Source organism: Squalius cephalus (assembly GCF_949319135.1).
Source record: "Squalius cephalus genome assembly, chromosome: 15".
Taxonomy (NCBI): Eukaryota; Metazoa; Chordata; class Actinopteri; order Cypriniformes; family Leuciscidae; genus Squalius; species Squalius cephalus.
In genome coordinates this window covers 20446378-20461126 of record NC_137136.1, presented here as the reverse complement: position 1 = coordinate 20461126, position 14749 = coordinate 20446378, and the positions used below count along the sequence as shown (strand labels likewise).

The 14749-nt window shown below is 36.4% G+C and overlaps 2 protein-coding genes across 3 annotated transcripts; one reads left to right on the top strand and one right to left on the bottom strand.

Moving 5' to 3' along the window:
• Nucleotides 1-322: 322 nt before the first annotated feature.
• Nucleotides 323-1788, bottom strand: LOC307173034 (transmembrane protein 100). The gene has a single exon (XM_079895836.1). It carries the CDS (start codon nt 1744-1746, stop codon nt 1312-1314), a length of 435 nt encoding a protein of 144 aa, XP_079751962.1. The 5' UTR covers nt 1747-1788; the 3' UTR covers nt 323-1311.
• Nucleotides 1789-9193: 7405 nt separating this feature from the next.
• Nucleotides 9194-13833, top strand: rcvrn2 (recoverin 2). 2 transcript variants are annotated; one of them, XM_079895835.1, is made up of 4 exons: nt 9575-9883; nt 9979-10245; nt 12758-12869; nt 13138-13813. In XM_079895835.1, exons 1-4 carry the CDS (start codon nt 9872-9874, stop codon nt 13221-13223), a joined length of 477 nt encoding a protein of 158 aa, XP_079751961.1. In that variant the 5' UTR covers nt 9575-9871; the 3' UTR covers nt 13224-13813. The 2 variants fall into 2 exon arrangements, with proteins under 2 accessions (XP_079751960.1, XP_079751961.1); XM_079895834.1 differs by having other exon boundaries at nt 9194-10245; nt 13138-13833.
• The last annotated feature ends 916 nt before the right edge of the window (nt 13834-14749 follow it).

Below are 14749 nucleotides of genomic sequence, written 5' to 3'. Positions count from 1 at the left end.
ATTGCACACAGATGGATCATTTGAACATGAAAATGAGAAAAGTTAAGGACTTGCCAACGTCAGTGCAGAGCTGTGCGTGATTAAAGTAGCCTATATTTTAGCATATTAGCTTTCTTTGATTAATGTTTTTTCAATGTTTTTTCTACATTGTATAACATATTTATGTAACATTGTTCATTTTCTCACTAGTATTAGTGATAAAAGCATTAATGATAATACTATTATATAATATAGCAATAATCATTTATCACCACTACTGCTAATAATACATATCATCATCATCATGATATAAAAAAGAATAATAACTTGATTATTTCAGTAAATATACATCTTTATGAGAGGCAGTATAACGTTTTACAGTATGAAGTAAATCACTGCAAAGAATAATACAAGTGACCAGCAGATGGAGACAGATATTAACGTTTTTACACTGAACAATTTATTTGTAAAGTTTCAAAGATGTTTTAACATGTTACACAAGTTTGTCTGTTACTGTAAATTTGCCTACCTAATGATACTTAAAAGCAAGAAAAAAAAATCTTTGAAGTCTGTTCAACCATTTCATTGTTACAATTCGTTCATTTAATTTACAATTCATTTAAAATAGCACTGGCACATGGTATAAAGTAAAATTATTAGTAGTAAGAATAACAATGTTAAACAAAATAACACTTAACAACAGGCTTGAAAAAAATCTGTAATGTCTTTTTTGTAGTGGATCATTGTTTATAAAATCCACCTTGTGCTTTCAGAAAAACATTGATAAATGACTCAAATAACACATACAGTGCATGCATATGTAGAAAGGCAGTGGGTTTACTCAATCACACAAGCTGTTAACAATTTTAGATACCCCATACTGTATATTGCTAAACTATGCAGATGTGATTAATTTGGGCCTCTTGTCATTTTATTGACAGCATTTGGCAATGAAGAAAATGTAGTTTATGTAATATATTGATATATCAAAATAAATACAAAAATGGTTTCAAGGGCTTAGGTTTAAAAGTTAAAAAGCTGTGGAATAATATGAATTCAAACTTAAATTAAAAATGTAAGTCTAATAAGAGTGGTAAATAAACTGTTTTTAATAAATACACACGAATGCATAAAGAAATGTCTCTTGAGCGTTCTGAAATCACACAGGACATAGCCAAGTGTTTCCTGTAACAGTGAACCCAATGAATTTCCTGTGACATTCCTACATGATTAAGCAAACTGTGATGGAGAAAAAGAAGGATGAAGTAACAGGGAGTCTGACTCATTCAACGAGAACAAAACTGCTATGTATTTTTTCTCTTCACTGCTCTTTTACACCGTGACTCTTTTTAAAACAATCTCCGCATAATCATTAACCAACACTAAATTTGCTTCTGCCCTCTCTCTTCTGGCCATCATTCTTCTCTTTTTCATTAAGAAACGGAGGACAAAGATCACGGCTACCAGACTCAAACTGGTAAGCAGCAGTACCAATCCAAGAGCCAGAAGGTGTGACAGACCACTGTTCTTGTACTCCAAATGGTCCCATAAACCCAATGACACAATACTCAAACCAACCAGAGTGCCCCAAACCCCAAAGGCCAACATACAGGTGCCACAGGACAGCTCCGCTCCCCCCGTCACCACCGTGACACCGGCCACAGAAACCAACCCATTTGGTAACGTGACAGTTTGAGACTTTGGATCATATTTTACGGTTTGGGACGGGTTAGGCTGGGATGAAAGGTCCTCGGATGTTGCCATCATTAATGTGCTCCACAAAAGTAATATCTTCCCGAAGTTGCCTGCCTCTTCTGTTGATGTGTGATTTTTATAAACTCCTTAAATATTGATGATTTTAACACAATAAATATTTTAGGAAGCAGTTGTCCACACAGACTGTGCTTCTTCTGTGGTTGTCCTTATCTTTCCTCATAGGGTTGTGTCAGTCATTTCTATACTCCCTATAAATGATACAAAAGCACAATATACATCAGCATAATAGCCTATGCATAGAAAATGACATTGTGATGACAAATAAAGTTATAAATTATAGAAAGACTACTATTAAGTGAATCAATATCCATGTATGAAAATGTAGACCACATACATTTTAGAAATATTGATTGTTTTTTTAGCTCTCATTATAAGAATTACTTATGTTGTTCTGTTAATGGTCAAAATTAGTATTATCTATCAGTATCTTGACTAGTTAAAAAAAAAATCATTAAGTGTCATATAAAGTACACTACACTATTGTAAGTTTGGGTTCAGTACGGTTTTTTTTATGAAACTAATGCTTTTCTTCAGCAAGGGTGCATTAAATTGATCAAAAGTGACAGTAATGGCATTTATAATGTTACAAAAGTTTTCTGTTTAAAATAAATGTAGCTCTTCTGAACTTTCTATTCATCAAAGAATCCTGAAAAAATGTATCATGATTTTCACAAAAATATGAAGCAGCGAAACTTGCTAATAATTGGAAAAGTTTCTTGAGCAGCAAATCATCAAATTCGAATGATTTCTGAAGGATCATGTGACACTGAAGACTGGAGTAATGATGCTGAAAATTAAGCTTTGCCATCACAGGAGTAAATTACATTTTAAAATATATTCAAATAGAAAACACTTATTTTAAATTGTAATAACATTTCACAGTATTACTGTTGCTGCATTTCTTTCTAATAAATGTAGCCTTGTTGAGTATAAGAAACTTCTTTCAAAAACATTTTAAAAAAACTTACCGACCCCAAACTGTACCTTAAAATTGAAATGTTATAAATAGATATTGATTGAAAACAAACATATCAAATGCATAAATATGTATTTAGTCAAATGTATACATTTCTCACCTTTTTCTTGCATGTAAAGAGTCACACCAATATCTTTGTATTTCAAAACATGAAGAAAAAAAATCTTTATTTTAATAAAATATTGTTAATCCAGTCTTTTTCCTAAATTTTACCAGTGTAAAAAATGTTCTCCAAGGACATGTTTTCTCTCAGACAAGAGCATGTTAAATGCGAGTGCGGTGCTCTACGACCATTCACATAGTGTATCACTACTTGCAGACCAGCCTGTACCCACCACAGAGCCGGTGAACTGTTGTTTTTATTTTCCTTATCATTTGTTTGTTTCCATCGCCCCTTTGTGTCCCGAAGGAAAGCGATGTCTGTCATTAGACAACATTATGACCCATTAACTTGTATTTATCTAAGACTCCCTCCCTTCCTCTGCTCCCACCCTCACTCCTGCCTTTGCTTAAGAACCGGCTGCATTTTTAAAAGAGGTATTGTTTTCTAGGCAGAAAGTTTGGTTTTTCCTTCGAAAGAAATTTCCCCTGCCCTTTTGACATTTCAATCGCTATCCTGTCTACGTGCCTCATTCTTTGCGAGCAAGAAATTAATTTTGTTGATTTACCTCTGAGATATCGCTCATAATCATTTCCAAGCTCCAAAAATATCAGAAGCCAGTTGGGTTTGAGTGTTTTCAGTAAAGAAACACTGAATTTGTTTATCAGTGACATCTGTTCTTGTTTAGGTATTCCTAAAGATCTACTCATTCAAAGCCCAAGTTGATCCGTTGAACACCCAAAGATGTTCATTAAACATTTGAAAACACCTTGATGTCGGTAAACACTTGCATTAGAGGGTGTCTCCTTCCAAATCTTGTGGCATAATTGTTGTTTCAAATGACTGACGAGTCAGCCTGTTTGATGCTTTGCACCTTCAGGAAAGGGTACAAAGTATTTTTGAGATTGTTTATTATGTTGTCATTTGCAATATGTTTAGATTCACTACAGTGACATGAAACCACATAACATCCACAACAACTATAGGCTAAATATCTAGTCTCAGCAATCCTTGTAATTTGCTGTTAATGTGGGCACATTGTAATTAGCTCTGACAAGTAATCCAATAAATGTGCTCTGGAAATTCCTGGAATAGCACAGAGAAAATCCCTGTGCTAAAAGAAGGAACAGTTGTGTATGTCTGGTGTTTCCAAGGGAGTTAAATAAATCCAGGGTGATTAAAGGCAGGGCAGACCTGTATCAAAAGAGTGTTTTGGAAAGTTTCAAATGCAGCTTAAGATTTAAATGGGGAAATTTATGGGCACAGGGGGAAAGAATCCAGACCAAGTGTGAAATGTTCCCTTTTTTGTCCTGTCAGTAAACAGTTTAAATTGAATGCTGAATAGACTGGGGGTCGTTTACAAGACACCGTTTTCAATTAAAAACGGAAAACTTTTCACGCGTTTGGGCCGTTCATTTAACGGCATTTTGGGGGCCTGAAAATGCAAGCTTTTGAAAATGGGATGTTCAGTCTATAGGCGCATGGTGTTAGGCTACAAAGTGGCATCGCCAACTAATGGGCTAGCAGCATAAGTGTTTTTAATTGTCTTTGTGAATCCATGTGAAAACCTTTTTGAAAACGTTGTCATTTGTCCACGAAAAATTAAGAACGTTTCCGTTTTCAGTACATCGTTGTCATGTAACTATAGCACAAATTGCAGTTTTTAATGATTTTTTAAAAAACAATTGGCCTAAGTTAAGATCTCTGAACAATTAGTTTCTTGTTGACGTCGGATTTGAATTTATTATTAATTTAAGGAAATTGCAAGTGTTTTGGCACATGTGTGCAAAAGTACAATTGTCTACAATTTGCACAATAACTAAATGCACATGCTTGTTGATCAAAATTGATGAGTTGATTCTCAGTGAAACTGTCAATCTCTTCACAACTTCTAAATATTCTTTCATTGTGTAAGCCATCACATGCAAAATTATCCATTCAGTTATCCAAATCTGACAGACATGCATGTATTTTCCAAAAATATCTGGCATGGTATGTCTGCTAAATTGGCAAATGACCTGCCATTGCAATAAAATAGGAATCACAATCAACCAATCAAGTTTGGAAGCATATATGGAGTTTGCCTACAACACGATCACTACCATTTTTGAACATGGAGGACCTTAGTTTTATTACAGCATTTTTTTATACACATCAATATTGTAAAGGTAAATGCAAGTCTATTTGTACATTCTACATGTTGGTGACAGAGCAGCAGTATTTAGCCATCAGCAAGAACAAGAAATTTGCAACGGTCATTACCAACAATTCCATCAGGCTAAGACATCCAAAGTGCGACATAAATGACAATGATGTCTTTGCAAATATAAATTATGTCAGCATTTCCACTATAGAATAGTGAAAGACATCCAATGACTATGAAACAAATATTTAAGGTGCTATTTGAGCGGAATAGTAAAAGAGTAAAGGAGCTGTGGTAGTATGTCCAGGTGTGCACTTAGTACATTGTCCAGTGAGTTTTACTGTACTTAAGATACCAGTATATATTTCTTAAAAGTTTTAGATACCCATTAGAAGAGAAAACATTTTCTAAACTGTATAGAAAAAGCCATGTAAAATTAACTTTATATTGTTTCTGTTTTACTTTAAAGAGAATAATGGAGTTAGAAGGACATGAAACAACCCACATTCTAGTTTTTGAGGATGAGGTTGGGTTCAGTCTGGCCAAAGGTCAGAGACGTGCAGCCGCAATCTCATTGGTCACCGAGCAACAATTGGCACACCAGGCCAGCGTGGGGGTATTATTACAATGTGTGCTGCCCTTTCAGAGAATGGTGTGAGCACACATATCCCACACATTGGGCCCTATAACACCCAACTTCTCCTGGCCTTCCTTAACACACTTTACAGAGACCTAATACATGAACAAGAAAAAGGTTTAGTTAGACCATTTGCCAATTTATGTTATTGTCCGGGATAATGTCTGCTTCCACTGAACCAACATTGTTAGGGAATGGTTTGCTGCACATGAAAGGATAACAAGGTAGTTCCTTCCACCATACTCTCCATTCCTGAATCTGATAGAAGAGTTTTTTTCAGCATGGAGGTGGAAAATATATGACCATCGACCACAAGATCAGATGTCTCTGTTAGATACGATGAACGCTGCTTGTGAGGACATCACAGGTGATCACTGCAGGGGTTGATTGCATCACTCAAGGAGATTTTTTCCCCGGTGCATGGCAAGGGGAAACATCAGATGTGATGATGATGAAAATCTTTGGCCAGACCAACAAGAGTGACAGGATTTCCACCTAGATTTTTTTTCATAAATGTCATTTTGAGGCAATTTTCTGTTCAGTATTTACAGTAACATGAAATTTACTGTAAAATGAAAAATACAATTGGACAAGTAAAAGTTTTCAGTTTACATGTAACACATTTGTTCAAAAATAAATGCACTTTTTGTTTAGGTGATATTGACCAATTTACTGACACAATAACTAGGTTTTGAAGCATGAATTAAATATTTTGTGTGAGTTATACTACATTTTACAGACATGCAATGGAGTTCTGATGGACTACAACAAACAACGGATAGGGACTACACAAGCTTCCTTCCGGGTGACATCACAAACCCTCAAATTTACATAAACCCTGCCCCTGAGTCTATGAGAAGAGGAAGAGTTGTTGTAGTAGAGCTCAAGCTGTCGCATCCATCTTTTCAACTTTAATTGCAATTTAGTACGTACCACAAATGCATGGGGTATTTTGAGCTAAAACTTCACTTACACACTCTGGGGACATCCGAGATTTTACATCTTGTAAAAAGGGGCATTATACCACCCCTTTAAATGCTCATGACATGTGTTACTTTTTCTTTACATTTGCATAAAGTTGATCACTTTTTCATACTCTCAATCTAGTCTGCTGTTAATCCCACAATCCACCACCCAAGCGTGTTGCTCTTTCATAGCAATGAATTGAAAACACCCCTTTGCTCGCTCCTCAGCAGTGTAAATGCATCGTTAAAAGCAATGTGGCCGATAATATTACTAAAGAGGTGTGTCACTAAAGCCCAGAGAGAAGTAAATGTCTGCTACACGCAGCTAAAATACTGCCAGTTTTTATTTAGAATGACCCAACAGAATTGTCGTGTGTCACAGGTTCAACAATCTAATGATATTTACAAATGAACCTAAACACAGCTGCTACTAAAACAGCTAGTCACTACCCAAACACGACCTCATGAATTTATTGGAGTAACAACAGTTTATGTGCAAGTGTCAAAGGACACCATGGGCAACATACAATCAGTGAGCAGGATAAAGTCATGTTGCTTATGAGTTTGACGCCGAACTAAAAAAAACGAAAACCAGCACCAGAGATGACAACAGACCCAATAAAGGACAGATGGCAAGAAAAGTTGTAGAGAGGTGAGGAGTACAGGAATGAGATTAAAAGAGGGATTGTTCCTGGAAATGAAGGTACGGCAGATGTCAGGTCCAGGGTTAATGATCCCCTGATTACAACTTGCAATTGAAACACCATCAAACAAAACCCAGAGGTGTTTCGAATTAACCTCAATGAACTTGATATTGACGTCAGCAAAAGCTGCTGTCACTGGATTCACGCTCAGTGAAAGTGTTGACAGTTCGTAGATGCTTCAAATAAAACAGATAAATCTGATTTTTTAAAAAGCCATATAAAACCTATAGCAGGTGCTGCTATATTTCTCTTCTCTTATAATAGCTTTGGATTGGCCATGCCGTGGTTTCCCACGTACACTTATCTAAAGTAACATTAAATTAAAACAGAGGTAAGACACACCCAAAGTTAGATTGGTCAAGCAGCATTTGCTGTTCTAAATGGAAATTAACTTCTTGTCTTTGCAAACCAAGTACACTTGAATTGATGCCAAATATTAGTAACATACGAATCACACGGTAACATACGAATCTGTTTAATCTACTTGGGTCAGTCAGAATAAAATCAAATGTCATAGAAATATTTACCTGGCAATGAAAACTACACACGGCGATCGTGTGGGAAGTCTACCTACAGACTCCTCGAACCTTTTGCCAATTTTCCTTATAAACCCAGATAATTCAATAAGCTTACCAAATGGTGGAGTCTGTCATTATAATTAGATTTTGGTCCCCTATTGAGGGGTTCACAACAATGAGATCAGAATTTGTAATTGAATATGTTCTTGATACCTGTAGAAGAATACTTATTTCCATACAGGAGGTAGTTTTAATGGAGGATCTGGGGGAGGGCACACCTTTTTTCCACCACCACATTTCTCATATTTTATAACTTATTTTAGCTTTTCATTATGGCTGGGAGAATGAGACCATTTTACCAGGCACACTTAGACACTTTAAATGATACCAAACATGTATAGTTACTTTTTTGTACACACTTAACATTGGTTTTTGGTGAGCTTTAAGTGAGGAGGAGAAGAGGGGGAGCAGGGGGAGATGATGAGACTGTAAAAATGAGGTGTGAGCTGCACTGTGTGCTGCATCTCAGATGTTGCTGTTACATTTGCAAGAGAGAGTTCAAATGGTAATTCTCATGAGAGTCTTTTGTTTTCTCAAGGGGTAGCCCAGACTTGCTGGCACCCGCCTTACAGTCACAAAAGGTCAGTTTGGTTGTCTGGATGTTGCTTTCTGTGCCAACGTGCATGGATGTCTCATTAAGAGGACTAAGACTGTCAATTGAGGACATGACTGCATATTCAGGACTCATTGTTAATGACTTTACCACTGCGCTTTTGCAGCTGAAATGATTTGGAGTCATCTTATTCTTTCATAATAATAAACATTTACTTGTTTTGTGAATTTGTTTATGTTCTATACAATTGCCTTATAGTATTTCTTGATATCAGTCAGATGTGAGCCAAACAAAATATGTCGCCCACCTAGAAAGTTCTGTAAATAAAGGTTCTCTGGAGTTTACCTGCAAGGTTGATTAAAAGAAAACCAAAATTACTACTATATCACATATTTATTTACTGCCATTTTTAATCAGTATGATGCATAAATAAATCGATAATTAGTTAAATATGCGATTTGGAACAATAGCTGGAAATTGCACTTCAATGCAATGTATACATTCATAAACACACCTATAGTATAAGGTGTGAAACCTTACTGATTTGTGCAAAGTTTTCTTGATTTCAAGCCAGTTTTGCAATTTCAACATGTTACTGTAAATAAAAATGGAAGTTAGCTAGATAATGTTAAAATTGTGACATATTTAAATGAGCAGAATTCAAAATAAGGCTTGATACGTCACACAAACTAAATGTTTATTTTGTGTGACGTAAAATGTTTATCATCAACAAGCTTAAGATGTAGGCAAGTGACAGTTTTATCAACTGGCCCAGAACTCATTTACACAAACGATAGATAGATAGATAGATAGATAGATAGATAGATAGATAGATAGATAGATAGATAGATAGATAGATAGATAGATAGATAGATAGATAGATAGATAGATAGATAGATAGATAGATATAGATAGATAGATAGACAGATAGACAAATAGATAGATAGATAGATATGAGATGTTGTTTTGATTGTATTCAGGGTTATTACTGTAATAATTAATGGAAGGGGATAGTCCCGAGCTGTTGATTTGGGGCTCAGAGGCTCAGCCATGTCAAATCCCTCTTTAGCGACTTAAACCTGCATTCAAAGGTAATAGCCTAAGTTCACCTGCCCCACCCTCACTCACTCATTTACTCACTCACCCATCCATCAGCAGCCACCGTCATAAATCAGTGGTCATTCTTCCCTGTACATTTGAGAGCTTCATTACAACCGACATTGTTCTTTCTCTGCTAACTCTTTGGAGTAACATCTATAAATCCATCATTTTTAAAGGAGTTTTGAGGGACATTTTGGGGACATTATTACAGGCACCCAACTAAAAAAGAGATTCTCTGAGAACATCTCAACAAGAGCAGCTTCAAAGTAGAGCGTTTCTCTGATTGGGAAAGGAGGACCCGACAAACAACACTTCCTGAACCCCTACCTGTGCCCTCCACCAGCTGCCAAAAATGGGGAATGCCAAAAGCAGTGCTATGTCCAAAGAGATCCTGGAGGATCTCAAACTCAGTACCAAATTCTCAGAGGATGAACTGGCACAGTGGTACGAGAACTTCCAGAAGCAGTGCCCGTCTGGCCGTATCACACCAGACGAGTTTAAGAAGATCTACGAACGTTTTTTCCCAGAAAGTGACGCCGCATCATATGCCCAGCACGTCTTCCGCTCCTTTGACACGAATGATGATGGAACGTTGGATTTCAAGGAATACATCATCGCTCTACACATGACATCAACTGGAAAGACGGAGCGGAAGCTGGAGTGGGCCTTTTCACTCTTCGATGTTGACAAGAACGGCTACATCACCAAGTCAGAAGTGAGAGAAATCTGCCAGGTAGGTCAAATGCTATCTTCACAAATATGAAACGTTTGTGGCACTGTTGTGTGGCTTCCCTTCAAAATCATAGCATAAATGAGTGAGTGTATTTTTGTAGGGAGACTGGGGCTAGTTGTCACACTATTTTACTGCAATTTCTCAGAGTATCACATATTATTGAACATTTCACCCTTATTCCCCAGGAAAAAATTGACCTTTAGTGAAAACATGCCCCAATATGCAGGGTATGTTTCACACAGGGGCAAGTTGTCATAATGGAACCTGCCAGTAAAAAGTAATGTCATTTCAGTAAAACAATTATTAAATGAAAGAATTTAAAAAGAATGTAGGAACAATGTTGTACAATTTTTCAATGTATAACAAACATTAAGCGACAACATGCTAAGATGCCAACTTACCCCAACCAGTCATTTATAATAAATATGTGTCCTGAAAAAAGTTCAACTTTTCGGTTAAACTCTGTCTTCATTATAGCTGACTCTTTTCTGAATGTATCCCAGTGTGGTTTTAGAGTTCACTTGTTACAAATGATAATATTAACATTTTAGAGGACAAAATTATTCTGATTTAAGATGTTTGAAACCATTTTGAAATACATTAAACTCAAATCCTTATAGTTACTGAAATACATCCCTTATGCAGTCTTAATACAAACCACTTCCCCCATGTGACAACTTGCCCCTGCCCCAATATAGTGCAGATGCATTCTAACCTTTCTCCTGATCAATGAAACAGACTTTAAATATTCTCTCTATTCTCATTCTAAGTTTTGTTTTGTCAGCAATGTACTGAACACAAAGCAAGCACAAGGCATCATTAAAAAAGAAGCCAAATGTCTTATCCTGTAACTTTGACTTAATAAGCCAGTGCCTCGGAGCATGGCTAATGGAATTGGCCGATCCCAGAATAATCCATCTGATACATGGTTTAGCTTGAACAATAAATGCACACAGAGGCCTTTTCAGAGGTGGACAGACAGGTGGCTGGGGGGATTACAGTGTGAGAGACTTTTTTTAGAAAGACTGGATCAGTGGGTCATAGAAGTCACAGTAAACAGTGGGAACATAAATTGCATATTAAATGTCCAGAAGGACAAACATGTGAAAAAAGCAAGAAAAGAGTAACGGAGATCGGTACAGTAATATAGATTAAAGCATTGGAAGAGAGTACACCACCACGAAAACTTAAGATGCAATATGGATACTATTGGACAGGAGATACACTTACCTTTTTGATGCATTGTTTATGGCATTAAGGCATTTGTGGATGTATATTAAAATGGTTATTCTCACACAGCTAGTGTCAGATAAGCATTGACCTCATATTCAGGCTTTGTGATCACTGATTTGGTGGTTTATAAGTGTAAATGTCTCTGTCGTCATGCCAGTGACTAAATGCCAAAGAGTAGCTGATTAAAGACTGGGCTTGTTGAGGCCAGTGAGTGGTTTTGGCAGGCGCTTTGGTACTGCATCTAATCAGTATTATTCTTACGTGTCTTATGTGTCAGAGATAAACATCTCCTCAGATCACTGAACCGCTCAGATCCAGGTCAGCTGTGGTCAGGCAAAACTAAAGTCTATGTTAATAACCCTTGGCATTAGTGGTCCTAATCTATGATTACCTCCAGACAAGCATCATCGGAAGAGCAGATGGTCATTCATTGACACTCCCAATTATGGCTGATGACTAAAGGCTGTGGTTTTCACTGTCTCAAAATGAATAATGTAATAAAATATTACATCAATATATATATATGAAGAGTTCAGATGCAAAAGCCTCTAAATGCCATCTGAAATTTTCTTATAGAATGATCTTTTTTATCAAGCTTGTATATTTAAATTCAATAATTTCACTTAAATGGCAATGAAGGTTACCTATTAATTGTCATTTAAGTGAAATTACTGAACTTAAATATACAAGCTTGATAAAAATTATCATTTTATAAGAAAATTTCAGATGGCATTTAGAGGCTTTTGAATCTGAACTCTTCATATATTAATATCAGTTAAATTTAAGTCGTTGTGTTTGGATATAAACCAACATTTTTCAAGTTGATTGATGTGCAATTTTCTTTGAGTTCCAAGCCCGTAATGTGTAAATGAAAGAGAGAGGTTTTAAAAATGATTCAGGTTACACTATATTTCCACTTTGGACATTCTACTAAGTAACTTTGCAAGATTGTCAACTAAGTCGCATTAATTTCCAACTACATGGCAACTGACTCTCATTAGAGTATTAGTAGAGTGTTAGGTTAGGGTTAGTAGAATAAGATGACATGTACTTATAGTCAGTAGTATGTCTGTTAGGGGAGCATCATAATAAAATGTTAGCAGATATTAAATAGACATGACTGGTATAGTTGATATAGTTGCAAAGTTACTTTAGGTAGAATGTTTAAAGTGGACTATCGAAAATAAAGTGTTACAAGTATTCAACAGAGCATGAACATTAGTCTGTTATTTTTCCTCCCTTCTCAACTTCACTTTTCTTCCATCTTGTTGATCTTCAGGCTATCTTTAAGCTGATCCCTAAAGAGGCCCAAGAGGATCTTCCAGAAGACGCGAACACTGCTGAGAAGAGAGCAGACAAACTGTGGTCGTACTTCAATAAAAAAGATAATGGTAATGTCTTTGTTTTTATATTTTAGTTTTTAAATAGGCTAACTGTTTAACTATTTGTATATCTTTTAAAATAATACAATGGATGTATTATTATCAAATATCTGCCATCCCTGGATACATGGTAAAAGTTTCAAGTCTGTTACTTAAATATAAATTTTCATGATGGTAGATGGTACCATGGTAATGTCAAAAAGCTGCTGTTAAAAGCTATGTAATATTGTCCAGTAACATTGAGGGTTCTCACCCTCTCTTTCTCTTTTTTTTTCAGAGCGATTGGCTGAGGGCGAGTTTATTCAAGGTGTTCTTGACAATGAAGACGCTATCCACCTTATTCAATATGAGCCTAAAAAGTAACAATAAAACGAGAACAATAACACTGTATTTTTATTATCATGTGGTGTCCTTTTGTGCTCCCCCCCACCCCTTTCTTTTTCATTTAGTTTGTTTTTAACTTTTACCCCTTTAATCTGGCCACATCTGTCTGTTTCTTGTATTAGTGTGAAATTATTTTGTCAATATCTGAAAGCCCATTAACTGCAATATATTTGGAGCGAGTCATGATAGATGGAGTGAGGGTAGGTTAAAGTGATTATTATTAAAGATTGCAAACTGATAGTAAAGTGTCACTGCTGGGAACATTAACTGTGTGAAAAACACTTTCTGAAAGATGAAATTATAACGATATACTCTTGAGCTGTAAGCAATCTTTTTTTTCTTTATAAAATGAAATGAGAGCTAGATAATTCATGTTCCTCTTGTAAAAGAAGTAAAATGCAGATGAAGGCCAACTAAAAAAAAACTAAAAAAACAAAAAACTTTATCATCCAGGATGATTGCACAATATATTCAATAATGTTTGTCATTTAAATTGTGCAAATCTGTTTTTTGATGTCCATAGCTGAGGAATAAGACTAAAACAATAAAAGGCTACCATGAGTCTCACTATTCTGTGTCAGTATGAGTGAATTTGTGTGTAATTGTTTGGGTGAGGTGAAGAGTTCAAGTGAACCGCTGGAATGGGCAGCACATTAATCTCTGATGGTCTGCTAGCGGCCGAGAGGTTTAACATTCTCGTGGCAATATTTACCCGTAATCCTAGATTATCTTTGTGTGTGTCAACGCATGGCAAATTTGGGCCAGATATATACTTCATGCACAGCACACAGGTAAATGCGAGTCTGTATGTGAGTACTTTCTAATATTGTGTTGAAGAAAGTCCTCATTATGCTCTTTATAACACTGTTTACTAACCGTTCCTTTCCTCACTGTCTTAGTCCAAGTCAGGATTACTAACATAATCGCCTGTCCAACATTGCAAAGTAGACATTTCAAAATCTCCAACTTCACAGTCCATCCTCTCTCTCCAGTCTCTTTAACTCTTTCTCCGCCATTGACGCGAATTTCCAGTGTTATGCTCAATTTCAACTCCTTGCAAAATTATTACCTCCCTCGTTGACGTCAGTACTTGATTATCTAATCCTAACCCCACCCCTAATCCTAATCCCTCCCCCACAACTAATTCTAAACCTACCAATACTAGGGGGGTAATAACTTGGCGGGGATCAGAATTCGGCACAACACCTGATTTCCGTGTTTTCACTGTTATATGGTAAGGGGCGCTATTACACATCATCTGAAAGGGTAGGCTACTGAATCTCCTGATCAAAAACACACTGGGCCCTATCATACACCGGCCGGGTGCAATGCGCGACGCAAGTGTTTTTTGCTAGTTTCAGCCTGACGCAGTTATCATTTTCACGTCCTGCGCCACATTGTTTAAATAGTAAATGCATTTGCGCCCATGGGCGTGCTGGTCTGAAAGCAAGATATGTTCAGGCACATTGTTGGTGCGTTGCTATTTTGAGGCAACTGAAATAGAC